At 42.5% G+C, this 20,437-nt stretch overlaps 1 protein-coding gene across 2 annotated transcripts; it reads left to right on the plus strand.

Annotated features, from left to right (window-relative positions):
- The first annotated feature begins 1,223 nt into the window (after positions 1 to 1,223).
- On the plus strand, positions 1,224 to 20,399 carry sptlc1 (serine palmitoyltransferase, long chain base subunit 1). Of its 2 annotated transcripts, XM_036976703.1 has the most exons (16): positions 1,233 to 1,324; positions 1,992 to 2,054; positions 5,153 to 5,260; positions 5,375 to 5,469; positions 5,793 to 5,886; positions 6,457 to 6,529; positions 10,942 to 11,074; positions 11,199 to 11,328; positions 11,911 to 12,000; positions 12,307 to 12,414; positions 12,654 to 12,749; positions 13,275 to 13,371; positions 14,020 to 14,074; positions 18,529 to 18,646; positions 18,927 to 19,000; positions 19,134 to 20,399. In XM_036976703.1, exons 2-16 carry the CDS (start codon positions 2,001 to 2,003, stop codon positions 19,225 to 19,227), a joined length of 1,419 nt encoding a protein of 472 aa, XP_036832598.1. In that variant the 5' UTR covers positions 1,233 to 1,324; positions 1,992 to 2,000; the 3' UTR covers positions 19,228 to 20,399. The 2 variants fall into 2 exon arrangements, with proteins under 2 accessions (XP_036832599.1, XP_036832598.1); XM_036976704.1 differs by lacking the exon at positions 1,992 to 2,054 and having other exon boundaries at positions 1,224 to 1,324.
- Positions 20,400 to 20,437: the final 38 nt, after the last annotated feature.

Consider the following 20,437-nt stretch of genomic DNA (forward strand, 5'->3'; position numbering starts at 1 on the left):
TGTTTTACATGTTTTGTGTCATCGGGAAAAGCCTCTAAAGCCTCTTGGAAATCAACTTTGGAGGTTTGTCAGACTGTCTTTAAAATAGCATCTGGTTTGTCCAGTGTTTGCTGCACAGAGAGAACAAAGTGTTGTATCTGCAAAAATTCACATCACCTCCGTCACAGCCTGGTCTTCCCCTACTGCCTGACCCTGCTGAGACCCCCTGTCACCATCTGATCCTCCCCAAAATTAGGCATGAAAAGGATTACCTTGGTGTGCATTTATACATTATATTATCCAAGAATAGAATCAATTGTTCAATAATTGAAATGACCATTATTACCAGATTCCAGACTGTAGTTTTAAGCTTTAAACTGCTGTCCCGTAGCTACTGTAGGCCTACCCATCAACTCAAGATGGAACTTTGTATTGTTCACTGATATTGTTAATATACTACAAAATTCTACAAAGTTACGCCCGTGCCTACTTCACCCCAATAAAAAGGTTGGATGGAAACCTGTTCATTCAGTTCGATTGAACGTTTGCTATGTCGCAGAACGGTTTGTACTGAACGACATGTTTCCCCAATACGTTCTTGAACAGACTTTGAGGTAGATTTTTGAACAGACTTCTAATGTATTTTAGTCAACGCCACTCTGACATTTCTCGTCCTAATATTTATAGATTTCATAATTCCATTATTCTACATTTAGATTTGTGTATATTGTTGTGAATTGTTAGATATTACTGCACTGTTGGAGCTAGGAACACAAGCATTTTGATACACCGGTAATAACATCTTCTAAATATGTGTATGATATGTGTATGTGTATGTGACTAATACAATTTGATTTGATGTGTGTCACCGTTTGATGGGTGTATCTTTAAGCAATGAGTGGCGTTGTTAAAAGGCAGTGGCCATGCTGACAGCGTTCCCCAACCCCTCCCCATTTTTCAACTGGTCGTTCAGTACAGCGTCGTTTCCGTTCAATTGAACGTTCCAGAAAGTAAAAACGTAGCGAAGCAGGCTACGTTTATGTTGAGAAGTCGTGTTTTTAGTGTCAGATTCTGTTTCAAATAGCACCAAAAACCTACACTAACCATGAGCCTCACTGTCTGTATCGTCCAATCACAGATAAGATACAACTCATGTGATCTGTTTTAAAAATATTTTTTTATTTTTTTAAGTAATCAAGGTATTTATTGAAACACTGGGGCTCTGTTTGCAAACATGCCTTTACCTGTCGCTAACAGGTCACGTCACTTGTAATCTGCTCTCTGATTGGGCGATACAGGCCGCGCCATTGTATGGGATGAGCAGTTTGTTTGCCCCCTAATTCTGGTATGTACAGTCTTTGTACCTTTGCCTTTAAAAAAAAAAAACATAAATAAGCGTTTTTTTAAAAGCGATTTCTAATCTTTTGAATTATTATAGTTCACCCCGGAGATTTAAACTTTTGACGATCATTTGAGAAAAGCGCAAACCCTTTTCAAGCCATGGCCCGGAAAGGGGCGCAGCCCTATATGCGCATTCGCTAGAGGCCTTGCTCATCTTCGGGTGTGTTCGTAAATTCACTCTGGAGTGCTAGAGGATGTCTGGTCGTTCTTAAATTCAGAGCGTTGTCAGATTGTCCGTTCGCAAATTCAGAGGACCGTCCAGAGCGCACACTGGATGTTATGGCCAATGATTAGGGTTGATGCGAGCGTTCTGACCTTACAACGGAAGTCAAGCACCCAAATTTACTGTCTAAAGTTGGCTAACTACTTCCAGCCCCAAATGAGAGAACACCACCATTTGATTTGTATTAGCAGAGCTGGTTAGGCTGTTTTCATGTGTTCTATTGGGTTGGTGACTAACTGTGCTGCTGGCAACAATTTTGCGACGTTTACTGACATCCGTTATATTCAACCGGTGTTGCGTTTTCGTTAATTAATTGGAGTAGATAACCAGAGTGAACTTACGAACGCACCCTTCATTTTACGGACGATGACGTTGACCATGTGATCAGGTAACCAAGATGGCGTCGGGGCAGCAGTGGGTGTTAGTGGAGATGGTACAAGCACTATACGAGGTAATTTATCTTTATTTAAATACTTTTTTAAATTTGAAGTTGTAGATGTATTCTGTTCAGTTACAAAAAACGGTCTCATATGTTGTTTGTGTATTAAACTATATAAAAAGAGAGAAACGACAGACAACTCCGGTTTTTCAGGAAGTGTACTTCATATTGTTACCAGGTATGATTGACAGAATATTGTAGGCAATAGTCTTTCGTGTCAGAGGTGCGTCGTTCGATTTTGTAGTATGAGCCAATCGTAGTGAGATAAATATGAAGGGGGCTGTGATGATTTTATAACAGGACTTTACACTACATATATTTTCCATTATCTTAATTTCGAAACACACACGTATTTCTTTTTATTTCACATGTTCCACGTCGAGGGCATATTTTGATAGTTTTTGGGTTGAGTTTGTTCCAACTTCATTGATCACCAGATATCTTATGATTTGAGAGCTATTATCTTGACACTTAACTTTAGCATTGCTGATCAATACCCCGTGAAATGGAGCCACATTTTGTTAGTATACATATTGTTTGTTGAGTAAGTGATGTTTTTTCCTTAACAGTAGCCCAATTATGGACGAAAGGAGCCAAACATGACTCTTTTATAGTCCAAGGACCACACATGTTCTGTTTAAAGGCGAATTGGTTCGAAGTCAAAACAGACAAATATTTAAAGTAAACGTGAATCGATTCTCAGCTGCGGTACGGTTTTAGAAACATAAATCCTTCTACTTTCATGTCACATCAAAAATAATTTCACAAATGCAAAATACACTCTTACTGTGTACTGGTTTAACAGTTGCAGCGGACAGTATTTTTCAGTTTGTGGCGTCTGTCTTCCGTTTACACAGATGGCTAATTAGCACAGGTAGTCCACTCTGTCTTTCATCTGTTTTTTATAAACAAGTGCTGTAACATGAAAATATTGGCAGTGTGGGAACCCTAACCATAAAAAGGCATGTATAAAATATTATTTCAACACTCATTTGAAAGAGAAGGTCCTAGCCTCCCGGGTGGCAGTCAACAACTGCTTTACATGGTTTGGGAGAGGGGAAGTATCTAAGATACTGTAATGATCCTAGCGTTGGTAAGCATGATTACCGCTCCTCCATGGGAGCTAGCCAGAGCTGCCGCTTTCAAGGAGTGCGCCAGCTGTTCCGGGTGACTGTGTGATCACGCTTGCCGTAGCCAATGTCGGCAAGACCTTTAAACAGGTCAACATTCACAAGACTGGTGCCAGACGGATTACTAGGATGTATATTCAGAGCAGATTACCAGGATGTGTATTCGGAGCAGATTACCAGGATGTGTATTCGGAGCAGATTACCAGGACGTGTATTCGGAGCAGATTACCAGGACGTGTATTCGGAGCAGATTACCAGGACGTGTATTCGGAGCAGATTACCAGGACGTGTATTCGGAGCAGATTACCAGGACGTGTATTCGGAGCAGATTACCAGGACGTGTATTCGGAGCAGATTACCAGGACGTGTATTCGGAGCAGATTACCAGGACGTGTATTCGCTGCAGATTACCAGGATGTGTATTCGGAGCAGATTACCAGGACGTGTATTCGGAGCAGATTACCAGGACGTGTATTCGGAGCAGATTACCAGGATGTGTATTCGGAGCAGATTACCAGGATGTGTATTCGGAGCAGATTATCAGGACGTTTATTTTTGGAGCAGATTACCAGGACGTTTATTTCTGGAGCAGATTACCAGGACGTTTATTTCTGGAGCAGATTACCAGGACGTTTATTTCTGGAGCAGATTACCAGGACGTTTATTTCTAGAGCAGATTACCAGGACGTGTATTCGGAGCAGATTACCAGGAAGTGTATTCATGTGCGGACCCACTGGCAAGTGTCTTCACTGACATTTTCAACCTCTCCCTGACTGAGTCTGTAATACCTACATGCTTCAAGCAGACCACCATAGTCCATGTGCCCAGGAAAGAGAAGGGAACCTGCCTAAATGACTACCGCCCCGTAACACTCACGTCGTTAGAAATTAAGTGTTTTGAAAGGCTGGTCATGGCTCACATCAAAACCAACATCCCAGAAACCCTAAACCCACTCCAATTTGCATACCGCCTCAACAGATCCACAGATGATGCAATCTCAATTCCACTCCACACTGCCCTTTCCCACCTGGACAAAAGGAACACCTTCGTGAGAATGCTGTTCATTGACTACAGCTCAGCGTTCAACACCATCATTTCCACAAAGCTCATCACTAAGCTAAGGACCCTGGGACTGAACACCTCGATCTGCAACTGGATCCTGGACTTCCTGATGGGCAGCCCCCAGGTGGTAAGGGTAGGCAACAACACATCTGCCAGGCTGATCCTCAACACATGGCCACTTGTGTGCGTGCTTAGTACCCTCCTGTACTCCTTGTTCACCCACGACTGCGTGGCCAGTCATGGCTCCAACACCATCATTAAGTTTGCTGACAACACAACGTTGGTAGGCCTGATCAATGACAACGATGAGATGGCCTATAAGGAGGAGATCAGAGACCTGTCAGTGTGGTGCCAGGACAAGAACCTCTCCCTCAATGTGAGCAAGACAAAGGAACTGATCGTGGACTACAGGAAAAGGAGGTCCGTACAGGCCTCCATTCTCATCGACGGGGTGGTGTCAGAGGAAGGCCCTAAAAATTGTCAAGGACTCCACCCTAGTTATAGACTGTTCTCTCTGCTACCGCACGGCAAGCGGTACCGGCGCACCAAGTCTAGGTCCAAAAGGCTCCTTAACAGCTTCTACCCCCAAGCCATAAGACTGCTGAACAAATCAACTGGCCACCCTGACTATTTACATTGACACTGCTACTAATCACTATTTGTTATCTATGCATAGTCACTTTATCCCTACCTACATGTACAAATTACCTCGACTAACCTATAATCCTGCACATTTACTTGGTACCGGTACCCCCTGTATGTATATAACGTTGTTATTTTGTTTGTTTCGCAAATATGTTTTTAACTCTTGAACTGAATTGTTGTTTAAGGGCTTGTAAGTAAGCATTTCACGGTAAGGTCTACCTGTTGTATTCTACGCATGTGACAAATAAGATTTTACCCATTTCTCTCCCCAGGCACCTGCCTACCATCTGGTCCTGGAGGGGATCCTCATATTGTGGATCATCAGACTGCTGTTTTCAAAGACGTACAAACTACAGGAGCGTTCAGACCTCACAGAGAAGGTAGAGAAAAATGGTTTCACCCACCTGTGAGTGCATAGGACACTATGGATGGAAATTCTGCGTGCAACTGTTTCTGGCACAATGTGTTAACTCTGTAGTGTTGGTCTATAACAGGAAAAGGAGGACTTAATTGAAGAATGGCAACCAGAACCCCTTGTCCCTCCTATGTCCAAAGACCATCCTTCCCTCAATTATGACATCGTCACTGGGTAAGCTAATGATGCTTTCTTGACTTGTTTTTGAAGTGCAGTGAATGATCTCACAGCCTATGCTGTAACATCTTTCCGAGTAGGCAAATCTAGCTTGCTTTACACAGTACAGTCAAATACCTGGGTCCTGTTCAGTAGGGCACACCGTAGCAAAAACTACAATATGTGGTCTTGTTGAACAAGTTAACGGTGTACATGGTTTCAAAACAGTTTTCTGCCTACTGAACAGTACCCTGGTCGGTCTAGCTGTCTACCTCACTTCATTCTAACATCAAGTGAACCTTGTGTTGTGTTTAGCTAATAGCATGTGTTTTATTTTACAGCCCACCAAGCCACAAAATCATTGTAAATGGAAAAGAGTGCATTAACTTTGCTTCATTTAACTTCTTGGGTTTCCTTGACAACGAGCGAGTGAAGGTCTGTACTATTTTAAGTAGAAGCATACCTTTTTTGTTTATTTTCTAAGATATTAGCCATTTCTGATTATGCACAACTATGGGGCAAAACAGACAGTTGGTTTACAATGTATAAACATTGTAACAACATGTAAACTATATTTATTCTCCATCCCAATGTTTATTGAAAACATAAATACATTTGCACAATGAGCACTTGTCTCTCAAATACGTTGTTAAAGTTGTTGGTTCGCTAGCTAGCAAATATTTTTGCCATATTAGCATTGACATGAAATCAGTCAAAACAAGACATGGTATCAAGAACAAGACTCTAGCTGAACCGAGTCACTAATGGTTCCCCACATGGCTGTTTCTTGTCATTGTTGGTCGCTATCTGGCAACTCGCACACTTCTGCCCCATTTGAAGGGTGCGCATCGTTTTCGTGATGTCAGCTAACCCATCTATTTGTTTTGTTTAGTCTTTCTGAACATACCATCACCACTCATGCCTATAGCGGCAATGCATATTTGTAGGAGGACAAAAGCATTTCAATGAATATCAATTGCTCTATTTCCCCTCTTTCTCTGACAGCAAAAGGCCTTGACTTCTCTCAGGAGGTATGGTGTTGGTACCTGTGGTCCAAGAGGTTTCTATGGGACCTTTGGTGAGTTGCTCTAAAGAAAAATCATGCTCTGAGAACCGGAGGAGATGGCTGCTTTTTTTACGGGCTTCTAACCAATTGTGGTATTTTGTGGGTGGTTTTTCACCTTGTTTTTAACTTATTTTGTCCATAATGTTCCTGCCACCATCTCTTATGACCGAAAAGAGCTTCTGGATATCAGAACAGCGATTACTCACCTCGAACTGGACAAAGATTTATTTAAGTCGTATTCAAAGGATTTACTCCAGATTAAAGGACCAGGCCACACTGTTTACCAATAGAGTTTTCATCTATTTTTCGTAGCTGTCTATTTACCACCACAAACCGATGCGATCACAAAGACCGCACTCAACGAGCTGTATAAAGCCATAAGCAAACAAGAAAATGCTCATCCAGAAGTGGCGCCCCTAGTGGCCTGGGACTTTAATGCAGGGAAACTTAAATCAGTTTTACCTCATTTCTACCGGCATGTTACATGTGCAAACTCTAGACCACCTTTACTGCACACACAGAGATGCATAAAAAGCTCTCTCTCCATTTGGCAAATCTGACCATAATTCTGTCCTACTGATTGCTGCCTATTAGCAAAAACTAAAGCAGGAAGTAGCAGTGACTCGCTCAATACTACGGAGCTAAAGGTTAGAGCTGCCACTTTCAAGGAGTGGGACTCTAGTCTGGACGCTTATAAGAAATCCCGCTATGCCCTCAGACGAGCCATCAAACAGACAGTGTCAATAGAGGACTAAGATTGAATCCTACTACACCGTCTCCGACGCTCGTCGAATGTGGCTGGGTTTGCAAACTATTGCGGACTACAAAGAGAAGCCCAGCCGTGAGCTGCCCAGTGACTCAAGCCTACCAGATGAGCTAAATTACTTCTATGCATCCTTCGAGGCAAGCAACACTGAAGCATGCATGAGAGCGCCAGCTGTTCTGGATGACTGTGATCACGTTCACCGTAGCCGATGTGAGTAAGACCTTTAAACAGGTCAACATTAACAAGGCCGCAGGGCCAGATGGATTACCAGGATGTGTAATCCTAGCATGCGCTGACGAACTGGCAAGTGTCTTCACTGACATTTTCAACCTATCCCTGACATGAGTCTTATACCAACATGTTTCAAGCAGACCACCATAGTCCCTGAGCCCAACAACACCAAGCTATCCTGCCTAAGTGACTACCGACCGATAGCGCTCACGTCGGTAGCCATGAAGTGCTTTGAAAGGGTGGTCATGGCTCACATAAACACCATTATACCAGAAACCCTAGACCCACTCCAATTTGAATACCGCCCAAACAGATCCACAGATGACGCAAGCTCTTGCATCAACACTGCCCTTTGCCACCTGGACATATATAACACCTACGTGAAAATGCTGTTCATTGACTACAGCTCAGCGTTCAACACCATTGTGCCCTCAAAGCTCATCACTAAGCTAAGGACCCTGGGACTGAACACCTCGATCTGCAACTGGATCCTGGACTTCCTGATGGGCAGCCCCCAGGTGGTAAGGGTAGGCAACAACACCTCTGCCACGCTGAGCCTCAACACGGGGGCCCCCTCAGGGGTGTTTGCTTAGGCCCTTCCTGTACTCCCTGTTCACCCATGACCGCGTAGCCAAGCACGACTCCAACACCATCATTAAGTTTGTCGAAGACACAACGGTGATAGGCCTGATCAGCGATGAGATGGTCTATAGGCAGGAGGTCAGAGACCTGGCAGTGTGGTGCCAGGTCAACAACCTCTCCCTCAATGTGATCTAGACAAAGGAGATGATCGTGGACTACATGAAAAGGAGGGCCCAGCACACCCCCATTCTCGTCGACGGGGCTGTAGTGGAGCAGGTTGAGAGCTTTAAGTTCCTTGGTGTCCACATCACTAACAAACTATCATGGTCCAAACACACCAAGACAGTAGTGAAGAGGGCATGACAATGCCTGTTCCCCCCCAGGAGACTGAAAAGATTTGGCATGGGTCCTCAGATCCTCAAAGATCTACAGCTGCACCATTGAGAGCATCCTGACTGGTTGCATCACCGCAAGGAGCTACAGAGGGTAATGCTTACGGCCCAGTACATCACTTGGTTAAGCTTCCTGCCATCCAGGACCTCTATACCAGACGGTGTCCGAGGAAAGCCCTAAAAATTGTCAAGGACTCCACCCTAGTCATAGACTGTTCTCTCTGCTACCGCATGGCAAGCGGTACCGGAGTGCCAAGTCTAGGTCCAAAAGGCTTCTTAACAGCTTCTACCCCCAGGCTATAAGACTGCTGAACAGCTAATCAAATGGCTATCTGGACTATTTGCATATTTTTACACTGCTGCTAATCTCTGTTTAATATCTATGCATAGTCACTTTACCCCTCCCTACCTAAATGTACAGTACCAGTCAGTTTGGACACAGCTATTCATTCCAGGGTTTCTCTCAATTTTGACTATTTTCTACATTATGAAACGATGAAATAGCTATGAAATAACACATGGAATCATGTAGTAAACAAAAAAGTGTTAAGCAAATAAATTTAAAAAATCTTCATATTTGAGATTCTTCAAAGTAGCCACCCTTTACCTTGATGACAGCTTTGCACACTTGGCATTCTCTCAACCAGCTTCATGAGGAATGCTTTGCTTTTCCTACAGTCTTGATGGAGTTCCCACATGCTGAACACTAGTTGGCTGCTTTTCCTTCACTCTGCGGTCCAAATCATCCCAACTCATCCCAAACCATCTCAATTGGGTTGAGGTCAGGTGATTGTAGAGGCCAGGTCATCTGATGCAGCACTCCATCACTCTCCTTCTTGGTCAAATAGCCCTTACACAGCCTGGAGGTGTGTTGGGTCATTGCCCTGTTGAACAACAAATGATAGACCCACTACGCGCAAACCATATGGAATGGTGTATCGCTGCTGAATGCTGTGGTAGCCATGCTGGTTAAGTGTGCCTTGAATTCTAAATAAGTCAGTGTCACCAGCAAAGCACCATCACACCTCCTCCATGCTTCATTGTGGTAACCTCACATGCAGAGATCATCCGTTCACCTACACTGCATCTCAAAGACTGTTTTACAATCAAAAATCTCAAATTTGGACTCATCAGACCAAAGGACAGATTTCCACCGGTCTAATGTCCATTGCTCATTTTTTGGCCCATGCAAGTCTTCTTATTGGTGTCCTTTAGTGCTGGTTTATTTGCAGCAATTTGACCATGGCACAGTCTCCTCTGAACAGTTAATGTTGATGTGTCTTAATTGTACTCTGAAGTATTTATTATTTTGCTGCAATTTCTGAGGCTGGTAACTCAAATGAACTCATACTCTGCAGTAGAGGTAACTCTGGGTCTTCCTTTCCTGTGACGGTCCTCATGAGAGTCAGTTTCATCATAGCGCTTGATGGGTTTTGCGACTGAACTTGAAGAAACTTTCAAAGTTCTTGAAATGTTCCAGGTTGATGGACTGTCATTTCTCTTTGCTTATGTGAGCTGTTCTTGCCATAATATGGACTTGGTCTTTTACCAAATAGGGCCATCTTCTATATACCACCCCTACCTTGTCATAACACAACTGATAGTCTCAAACGCATTAAGAAGGAAAGAAATTCCACAAATTAACTTAACAAATTACACCTGTTAATTGAAATGCATTCCAGGTGACTACCTCCATGAAGCTGGTTGAGAGAATGCCAACAGTGTGCAAAGGGTGGCTACTTTGAAGTATCTCAAATATAAATTATATTTTGAACCAGGGCCTGTAGTGACACCTCTAGCACTGAGATGCAGTGCCTTAAACCGCTGCGCTACTAAATATGCATTAAGAAGGACCTGGATCGTATCGTTCAATGGAAAGTTCACAAGACCATGCAACATAACAATTCCTTCACCAGGACAAAATCAACTTAACTTACTCTTGCAACGCTTTGTGGACATGTTTGCACTTCTCCCTCAGGATGGTAAAACGTATTAAATATAACTTTTTTTTGGGGGGGGGGGGGGGGACTACATGATGTTCCTAGGCCGTCATTGAAAATAAGAATTTGTTCTTAACTGACTTGCCTAGTTAAATAAAGGTAAAATAAAAAAAATCGAACCTGTACCCCTGCACATTGACTTGGTACCAGTCCCCCCATATAGCCTTGTTATTATTTTGCTGCTCTTTTATGTTTTTACATTTTATTTTATTTATAAAATATTTTTCTTAACTGCATTGTTGGTTAAGGGCTTGTAAAGTAAGCATTTCACTGTACCTGTTTTATTTGACTCATGTGACAAATAAAATTTGATTTGCAGCTCAGTTATCCTCTTGTGTATTTCAGATCTTACAATATGTCCCTATGTGTCAACATGTACAAATGTAGACTGAAGGGTTGTCAGTATTGTTCCATTTTGTCTCCATAACTCTTTTTTTGGGGGGATCATTCCAGATGTCCACTTGGAGTTAGAGGATCGTTTGGCCAAGTTCATGAAAACAGAGGAGGCCATCATCTATTCCTATGGCTTTGCAACGATAGCTAGTGCTATACCGGCCTACTCCAAGAGAGGAGACATAGTGTTTGTGTAAGTTTCCTCTCTCACCCCCCCCCCCCCCCCCCCCCCCCATTGGTTCAACAAGCCAGCTAGTCCTATTTCAATTTAGTCTCCAACAAGCATTTTGAATCCATATTTATTTTAATCTTTCCAGGGATGAGGCGGCATGTTTCTCCATACAAAAGGGTCTCCAAGCCTCCCGCAGTTTCATCAAGTACTTCAAACACAACGACATGGAAGATCTGGAGAGACTGCTCAAAGAGCAGGAGATCGAGGATCAGAGGGTTAGTCAAAGCAGGCCTGCCACCATTTTGTCAACACCATCCACTTGACCAATCTCTTCATCCCGATTCTCTGCACTTTTTTCCTTAAGTGTGCACTTACATACTCAGTGGGAGTATCTCAATTGAATTTTCTTGCATCCTCTCTCCCCACCTCCTTCTTAAAACCCAGGGGAGGGATCTCTGACCTCATCCATTGTGTTTTGAGAAGGAAGCTTGGAGAGGGGACGCAAGGAATCAAGGAAATGCAATTGAGATTTTCCCCCTGGCATGGATTTAAAAGTATAGGAATGGTGTAAGTTTTGGCTGATGGGAGTTTCCAACATAGTTAAATTCATGATGAGAAGTGCACACTTCAGAAGAAGGGTGAAGAATTGGGATGTAGACTCTTGTTGAGTCTCAATATCTCCTTACTGAAGCTTGCGCTTCTTCACTAGTCCCCACATTTAAAAGCATTTGATTGGGACGCAATCTGTGTGAGGGCTGCCACCATTTTTGTTTCAACACAATCTAGTTGACCTGTAAGTGTGCGGAGGCCATTTTGAAAGTCACACTTATCAAACCTATCTTGTTCTATTGCTGTAGAATCCTCGGAAGGCCAGAGTGACCAGGAGGTTCATCATAGTGGAGGGGCTGTATATAAACACTGCAGATGTTTGTCCCCTTCCAGACCTGGTGAGTGACCCAATACGGTTCCATTATATCCCAAGATGGTTGACCTTTTTTTACTGTTGAGTTTGAGCACACCGATTGATTCCCATAGAGCTGTGTGTGTCATATGTGGTACTTTGTAATGATGGTACTTGGATTCATGGTTCATATTATACAGTATTTTGATCAAAGTATCAACTGCAGCTGTATAAATGAGCGCTCGCCCCTTTTTTCTACTTTCAGTCTATGGGACAAGTTTCTAGCACGTTACAACAGAATATAGTGTTTGGTATGTTCCACCTTCCAGCTCATATTTCTATTGGCCGCCAGGTGAAGCTGAAGTACAAGTACAAGGTCCGCATCTTCCTGGAGGAGAGTATGTCGTTCGGGGTGCTGGGAGAACATGGCAGAGGGGTTACGGAACACTTTGGGGTCAACGTGAGTAGTACGCCACACAGCCAACCCCATAGGATGGATTAAATCTGGTTAGTGTTCATTAGACACCAAACGGAAGACAACTGGCTGAAAACAGGGAGGGACTACCTGGACAATTAGAAACGCTTGCTTCCATTTTCTGTTGTGAAACGTCTTTAATTGTGTGCCCTCGTGAACATGACCCTGGGTTCTGTGTGGTGGATCTCACTACCCTCCCTTCGGTTCCTATTTGTCATTTTCAGATTGACGATATTGACCTCATTAGTGCCAACATGGAGAACGCTGTGGCTTCCATCGGTGGCTTCTGCTGTGGGAGGTCGTTCGTCATAGACCATCAGGTATTGATAATAGGCTTTTTACAGATTGGAGTGCAGTATTTCCCAGTCATAGTCTTGGAGGCCCACTGTGTAAACTGGTTTTGCTCCCTAAACTGTCTCTTGTTATTTCCAAAGGACACACACTTGGAGAAATTCCCATAAGCAGTTTACACACACATACACGCACACACACAAAGCGAACATGCATTCAATGATCAGTTGTTTTTCTAAAAACAGCTGTAACATGCAAAGCTCTACTTTGAAAGAGGAAAACATGTCTATGTTTGTATACAATTACGTCAGCTGTACAGGTCTGACGTCAGCTGTCCATGTGTGAATACTGACTTTTGAATGCTGACTGCTTTGATATGGGTGTTTAGGTAACGGACAAGTCATAGTATAGGATAAGTATTTCAGGCACTTGATTCAATTTAGAGTTTGCACTTTTGTAACTATTGGTTCTGAGCAAACAAGATAATTTGTGTCTGTCAGGCCAGGGGTACTGTTTCTCTGTGTTTCCCAGGTCTGATGTGTTGTGTTTCTCAGCGTCTGTCAGGCCAGGGGTACTGTTTCTCTGCCTCCCTGCCCCCCATGCTGGCTGCTGCAGCCATAGAGGCCCTTAACATCATGGAGGAAGACCCAGGTAGATGAGCGAGAGACACACACACACACACTCGCTCGCAACAAGGATTCTTCCAAACACACACACACACCATATCTTACACTTAGAACAATTATTTGCCCCCTGATATTCATGTCTATCAACTAATTTGTTTATTAAATTCCAATCAAATGACTCCAGACTTTGTTTGACTATTCCTGATTGAATTGGCAGCGCTTCAGTGAAACACCATGTGATCAATTTGAGTTTCTGATCCAAACCACATGCACTGTTCACAACCTGGACAGCTTTTCCTCTCCTCCAATAAGGAGGATTCTAGGAATGGCAGTCCAATTTCTAAGTGTGTATGTCCAGTGAAAGTTATTTCAGTGTTTGTGTTATTAGGTGTGATTGGTGCTTGAACAGTACATTTGTGTGTGTGTGTGTGTGTGAATGCTAAGTATGCTTACGTGCGTGTGTGCGCACTCACGCGTGTCTCACAGCGTGAGCTGAGGTCGAGTGCACTTAGCACTGCCGAGCAGACCCCAGTCTCACTCCCTGTTGAAAAGGCGCCAGCCACACACTGGCCAAGGTAAACTAATTACTGTACGCCAGCTGGAACTTAGCTCGTCTGGTGCTTCAATCTGAGAATGAAAAATACTGAACCCTTTCCCTTCTCTTGTGTTGTAGAAATTTTTGCCATCCTGAGGGAGAAGTGCAAACACGTCCACAAAGCGTTGCAAGAGTAAGTTAAGTTGATTTTTGTCCTGGGAAAGGAATTGTTATGTTGCATGGTCTTGTGAACTTTCCATTGAACGATAAGATCCAGGCTGCCTTAATGCATATTTTGTGATTGATATCATTGGGGCTCCCGAGTGGCGCAGCGTCTAAGGCACTGCCATCTCAGTGCTAGAGGCGTCACTACAGACCCTGGTTCATTTCTAGGCTGTAGCACAACCGGCCATGATTGGGAGACCCATAGGGCGGCGCACAATTGGAGTCAGAAGTTTACATACACTTAGGTTGGAGTCATTAAAACTTGTTTTTCAACCACTCCACAAATTTCTTGTTAACAAACTATAGTTTTGGCAAGTCTGTTAGGACATCTACTTTGTATATGACACAAGTCATTGTTCCAACAATTGTTTACTGACAGATTATTTCACTGTAGCACAATTCCAGTGGGTCAGAGGTTTACATACACTAAGTTGACTGTGCCTTTAAACAGCTTGGAAAATTCCAGAAAATTATGTCATGGCTTTAGACGCTTCTGATAGACAAAATAAAATATTTTGACTAAATAGGAGGTGTATCTGTGGATGTATTTCAAGGCTTACCTTCAAGCCCCTTTGCTTGACATCATGAGAAAATCAAGAGATCAGCCAAGACTTCAGAAAGTCTGAAGTTTACATACACCTTAGCCAAATACATTTAAACTTTACATTTAAAAAGTTTTTCACAATTCCTGACGTTTAATCCGAGTAAAAATGCCCCGTCTTAGGTCAGTTAGGATCACCACTTTATTTTAAGAATGTGAAATGTCAGAATAATAGTAGAGAGAATAATTTATTTCAGCTTTTATTTATTTCATCACATTCCCAGTGGGTCAGAAGTGTACATACTCAATTAGTATTTGGTAGCATTGCCTTTAAATTATTTAACTAGGGTCAAATGTTTTGGGTAGCCTTCCACAAGCTTCCCACAATAAGTTGGGTGAATTTTGGCCCATTCCTCCTGACAGAGCTGGTGTAACTGAGTCAGGTTTGTATGCTTGTTTTTATTTTTGTTTCATCAGACCAGAGGACATGTCTCCAAAAAGTACGATCTTTGTCCCCATGTGCAGTTGCAAACTGTAATCTGGAAACCGTAATGTCGGTTTTGGAGCAGTGGCTTCTTCCTTGCTGAGCAGCCTTTCAGCTTATGTTGATATAGGACTTGTTTTACTGTGGATATAGATACTTTTGTGCCTGTTTCCTCCAGCATCTTCACAAGGTCCTTTTACTGTTGTTCTGGGATTGATTTGCACTTTTCGCACAAAAGAACGTTCATCTCTAGGAGACAGAACGCCTCTCCTTCATGAGCGGTATGACGGCTGTGTGGTTCCATGGTGTTTATACTTGCGTACTATTGTTTGTATAGATGAACGTGGTACCTTCAGGTGTTTGAAAATTGCTCCCAAGGATGAACCAGACTTGTGGAGGTCTACAATTATTTTTCTGAGGTCTTTGCTGATTTCTTTTGATTTTCCCATGATGTCAAGCAAAGAGGCACTGAGTTTGAAAGTTGGCCTTGAAATACATCCACAGGTACACCTCCAATTGACTCAAATGATGTCAATTAGCCTATCAGAAGCTTCTTAAGCCATGACATCATTTTCTGGAATTTTCCAAGCTGTTTAAAGGCACAGTCAGCTTAGTGTATGTAAACTTCTGACCCACTGGAATTGTGATACAGTGAAATAATCTGTCTGTAAACAATTGTTGAAAAATGTATGTGTCATGCACAAAATAGATGTAACCGACTTCCCAAAACTATAGTTTGTTAACAAGAAATTTGAGGAGTGGTTGAAAAACGATTTTTAATGACTCCAACCTAAGTGTATGTAAACTTCCGACCTCAACTGTATGTCCCAGCAGTCATGTTGTTCCCATTATATTAACACTGGTCCTTGCGGGGGAAAAAAGAGTGAGAACCAATCATGTTCTGTTATAAGCTCCACCCTGCACAGCCAGAAGAGGACTGGCCACCCTCAGAGCCTGGATCCTCTCTAGGTTTCTTCCTAGGTTCCTGCCTATCTAGGGAGTTTTTCCTAGGCACCATGCTTCTGCATTGCTTGCTGTTTGGGGTTTTAGGCTGGGTTTCTGTACAGCACTTTGTGACATTGGGTGATGTAAAAAAAATAAATAAAAAAGGCTTTATATATTTTTATTGATTGAAATGAAACCCAACTCAAGAAAACAGTGAATATAGGCAGGGCGTGGGAGTAGTTAAAACGAGACGCAGACATTTTCAGTTATTTATTACACCTTTTAACAATGAGATCTCCACACGCAATTGCGCTGCTCTGACAAAACCTTCCCCGTTTACTTTCTTCGCTCAACCTCGGTGCGGGACCCTGGGGTTATCCATATGTGTTTTTACACATTTTGAAATCCTATACACCAAACCATAACAGCAGTCTCTCGCATGTCTCTGTTTTCCATGGATTCTCCCTGCGACTGTTCCATAGTGTCTGCTTAGCGTCTCGTCCTCTCGTCTGGCAATAGGATATCTCTTAGGAGACCTCCTCCTAGTTTTGAGGCTCACATGTCTCTCTTTATCCAGATCCCCCCCCCCCCCCCCCCACTGCTTATATTGGCTGTCTCTATACCATAGCTAGGCTATACATCACAAAATCAGTCTTGTTCCATAGGGATGTAGTAAGTATTTCATATCTGACACAATGTACTGGGAAGTTAACAAAGGGGTCAGTATGATTGGAACATCGGAACATTTCCATACAGGATCTACCCCAGTGTTTTACCCCAGTGTTTTACCCCAAAAGGCCCAGTGTTTTACCCCAGTGTTTTACCCCAAAAGGCCCAGTGTTTTACCCCAGTGTTTTACCCCAGTGTTTTACCCCAGTGTTTTACCCCAAAAGGCCCAGTGTTTTACCCCAGTGTTTTACCCCAAAAGGCCCAGTGTTTTACCCCAGTGTTTTACCCCAAAAGGCCCAGTGTTTTACCCCAGTGTTTTACCCCAAAAGGCCCAGTGTTTTACCCCAGTGTTTTACCCCAGTGTTTTACCCCAGTGTTTTACCCCAGTGTTTTACCCCAGTGTTTTACCCCAGTGTTTTACCCCAAAAGGCCCAGTGTTTTACCCCAGTGTTTTACCCCAGTGTTTTACCCCAGTGTTTTACCCCAAAAAACCCAGTGTTTTACCCCAGTGTTTTGCCCCAGTGTTTTACCCCAAAAGGCCCAGTGTTTTACCCCAGTGTTTTGCCCCAGTGTTTTACCCCAAAAGGCCCAGTGTTTTACCCCAGTGTTTTACCCCAAAAGGCCCAGTGTTTTACCCCAGTGTTTTACCCCAAAAGGCCCAGTGTTTTACCCCAGTGTTTTACCCCAGTGTTTTACCCCAGTGTTTTACCCCAGTGTTTTACCCCAGTGTTTTACCCAAAAAGGCTCAGGATTTACCCCAGTGTTTTACCCCAGTGTTTTACCCCAGTGTTTTACCCCAAAAGGCTCAGGATTTTACCCCAGTGTTTTACCCCAGTGTTTTACCCAAAAAGGCTCAGGATTTTACCCCAGTGTTTTACCCAAAAGGCTCAGGATTTTACCCCAGTGTTTTACCCCAGTGTTTTACCCAAAAAGGCTCAGGATTTTACCCCAGTGTTTTACCCAAAAGGCTCAGGATTTTACCCCAGTGTTTTACCCCAGTGTTTTACCCAAAAGGCTCAGGATTTTACCCCAGTGTTTTACCCCAGTGTTTTACCCAAAAGGCTCAGGATTTTACCCCAGTGTTTTACCCCAGTGTTTTACCCAAAAGGCTCAGGATTTACCCCAGTGTTTTACCCCAAAAGGCTCAGACTCCTCTGTTTCCGTCTGCATGTCCCATGGCTCCGGCAGACCTGCTCTCACTTAGAGACAAAGCCAGGCCACTGGTACTTTTCAGCTGTCATTTACATAACAAGGGTTAAATGTGGACTTTGACACCTTCTCACAAAGCAACTGTCTTGATGATGCAGATGTTGTTGATTCTGCTCTTCACAAGTCCTCATTGTCAACCCTAGATATGTAAACCCCATGTCCCTAGTATAACATCAGGGTGGAACACTGGTGTTACTGTGGAAAAGCAGCACTAGAAGAACCTCCTTTCCTTGTAAATAGCTTCCCAGAGCTGAAAACTGCAGCGACTCTAAAAGGGAAGCATGTTCAGAGTTATGACCACAGGGTTGCTAAGAATTCTTCTGTTCCAAGAAGTCTGTAGGGAGAAAGCACTTCATATTCAATATGCGTAAGACATTGGGAATTTCGGTGTTTTGGTTTCTCAAGGGTTTGAAGAAGTAGTAGTCCTTTCAAAGTTGTAATACTTATCTGGTTTAGATTTTATTTTTTTATGTATGATTTGGTGAGTAAATATTTTTCAAATCGACTTTCTCTTATTCTGCTGTGAAATCTGTATTTACACTATTCTTATGTAGATGTCGTTTCTGTATTGCAGGAGTCCTGGGGTGAAGGTAATAGGAGAAGCTTATGCCCCTGCCCTACACCTACAGCTAGAGAGAAGCTCTGGATCCAGAGACACTGACGTGAAGATGCTTCGCAGCATTGTAGATTACGTAAGACATCTACATTTTGTATGACATATTTTAGAACACTAGTGTCTTAATGATAAACATTGGCTTTTACTATGTTGAGGTTTTTTTTTTCAATTTAAAATGTTTTGCCTTGATTCTTGAGTGTTGCTCATAGGTGAGTGTTTTTATCTTACATTACATATGAAGGAACTACTGTAGAGAGATGGATACCATGAGTTTCTTTTAGACAGGTGGCCTTGGTTTTCCCGAGAGCTGTTTGTGTAGGTTTTGTTTGATGGTTCTACTGTTCTTCATTGACCAGTGTTTGGAGAGACAGATCGCACTCACCCTAGCTCGGTACTTGGATAAAGAGGAGCGGTTTCTCCCTCCGCCTTCGTAAGTTTATCAAATATATATATTAACATAAAGGTTATGTATGCAGTTTTTGTTGTAAATGAGTAGAATATCTATTGGAAGTTATCATAGCATTGAAAGATGACATTTGCCATGACGGCCCCACTGTCTGCAGGATCCGGGTAGTGGTCACCATCGAGCAGACTGAAGAGGACATTGAGAAAGCTGCATCCTGTATCAGAGAGGCAGCTCTGGCTATCCTCAAATGATTCCTGACCAACCAGACCTGTAGTTCTCCGTTCTCAGTTTGCCGACATTCCCAGGATTCACCTCCAGGCTTCGCAGAGCATCAATCGACAGCGACATTGGAAAGGTCCATCAAGGCATAGCCGGGTGCGTTCATCCACAAACTCGAGGAGGAGAAGACTCAAGGTGGACAACACTTTCTGTGAGGAGCGTTGTCGATTTTTTTTTTTAAAAATCAGATTATCCTTCTCACAGCTACTTATTTATGTTTGACCTCCCATTTTGCTGACGGTCCTCGTTCACCTTCTCACATATACATGAATGTAAAATCTGGGCCTCGTCCCCCAACCGTCATTCAGGTCTGTTTGAATGAAGGTTGAAAGTCTTAACTAATAAACCCATAAATATTTGTAACCAAAGAGCTGATTCATTTTGTAAGTGAAGTTACTTTAAAATGATTTTATATACATACTGTATTATGAAACCGTTTCTTTGTTTTTGTTTGTTTTATATACTGACACAAACCAAATTGTGTATTTTCTGTCTTTTGCCTAAATGTTAGATTGTATTCCCAAGAGTTTCACATTATCGCACTGCGTTGTATGAAATGCACCTATTTTAGTTTTGTTGTCTTGTATACTAATTCATATTTGATTCCAAGCGGTCACTGATTTTAAGACTTGCAAGATTGTTTCTCTTTCTCATCTTACCAATCGCCTCACTTGGCATCATGGTTAGGTCAGCCTGCATTGGCACCCTGGCGGTATTTATCATTGGGGATTTATTTTTATGTTAGGTTCGTTTTAACGTATTATAACGTTCTGTTACTGATCATTAAGTAACTTGCCTCCAGTTTTTTTTAACGTGTTTTAAATGATTTGAAGTTTGATTTGAAAAGTTAATTCAATTTCTTCATTAGATCACATGAATGATTTGCATACAAATTTCACCTAATGTAATTTGAGAGTTTTAACACATGCCAACTTGAATATAAATACATTTGCACTGTGATGCACATCAATCTCGTTTTCATGTTGAAGCCTATTGTTGAGTGACATAATGACACTCCTGCAAGACACACTAGTGTCACTTTTTTGTAACAAAGACATACTCACTGGTTCATTTATACAACATCCAATATGCAGTATATTATGTGCCTTTGTGTTGCTAAATGTGCGATCAATTTGATTGACTATTAATCAAATAAATGGGAAAATGGTAACTTATCATTTT

Source organism: Oncorhynchus mykiss, chromosome 5, assembly GCF_013265735.2.
Source record: "Oncorhynchus mykiss isolate Arlee chromosome 5, USDA_OmykA_1.1, whole genome shotgun sequence".
Taxonomy (NCBI): Eukaryota; Metazoa; Chordata; class Actinopteri; order Salmoniformes; family Salmonidae; genus Oncorhynchus; species Oncorhynchus mykiss.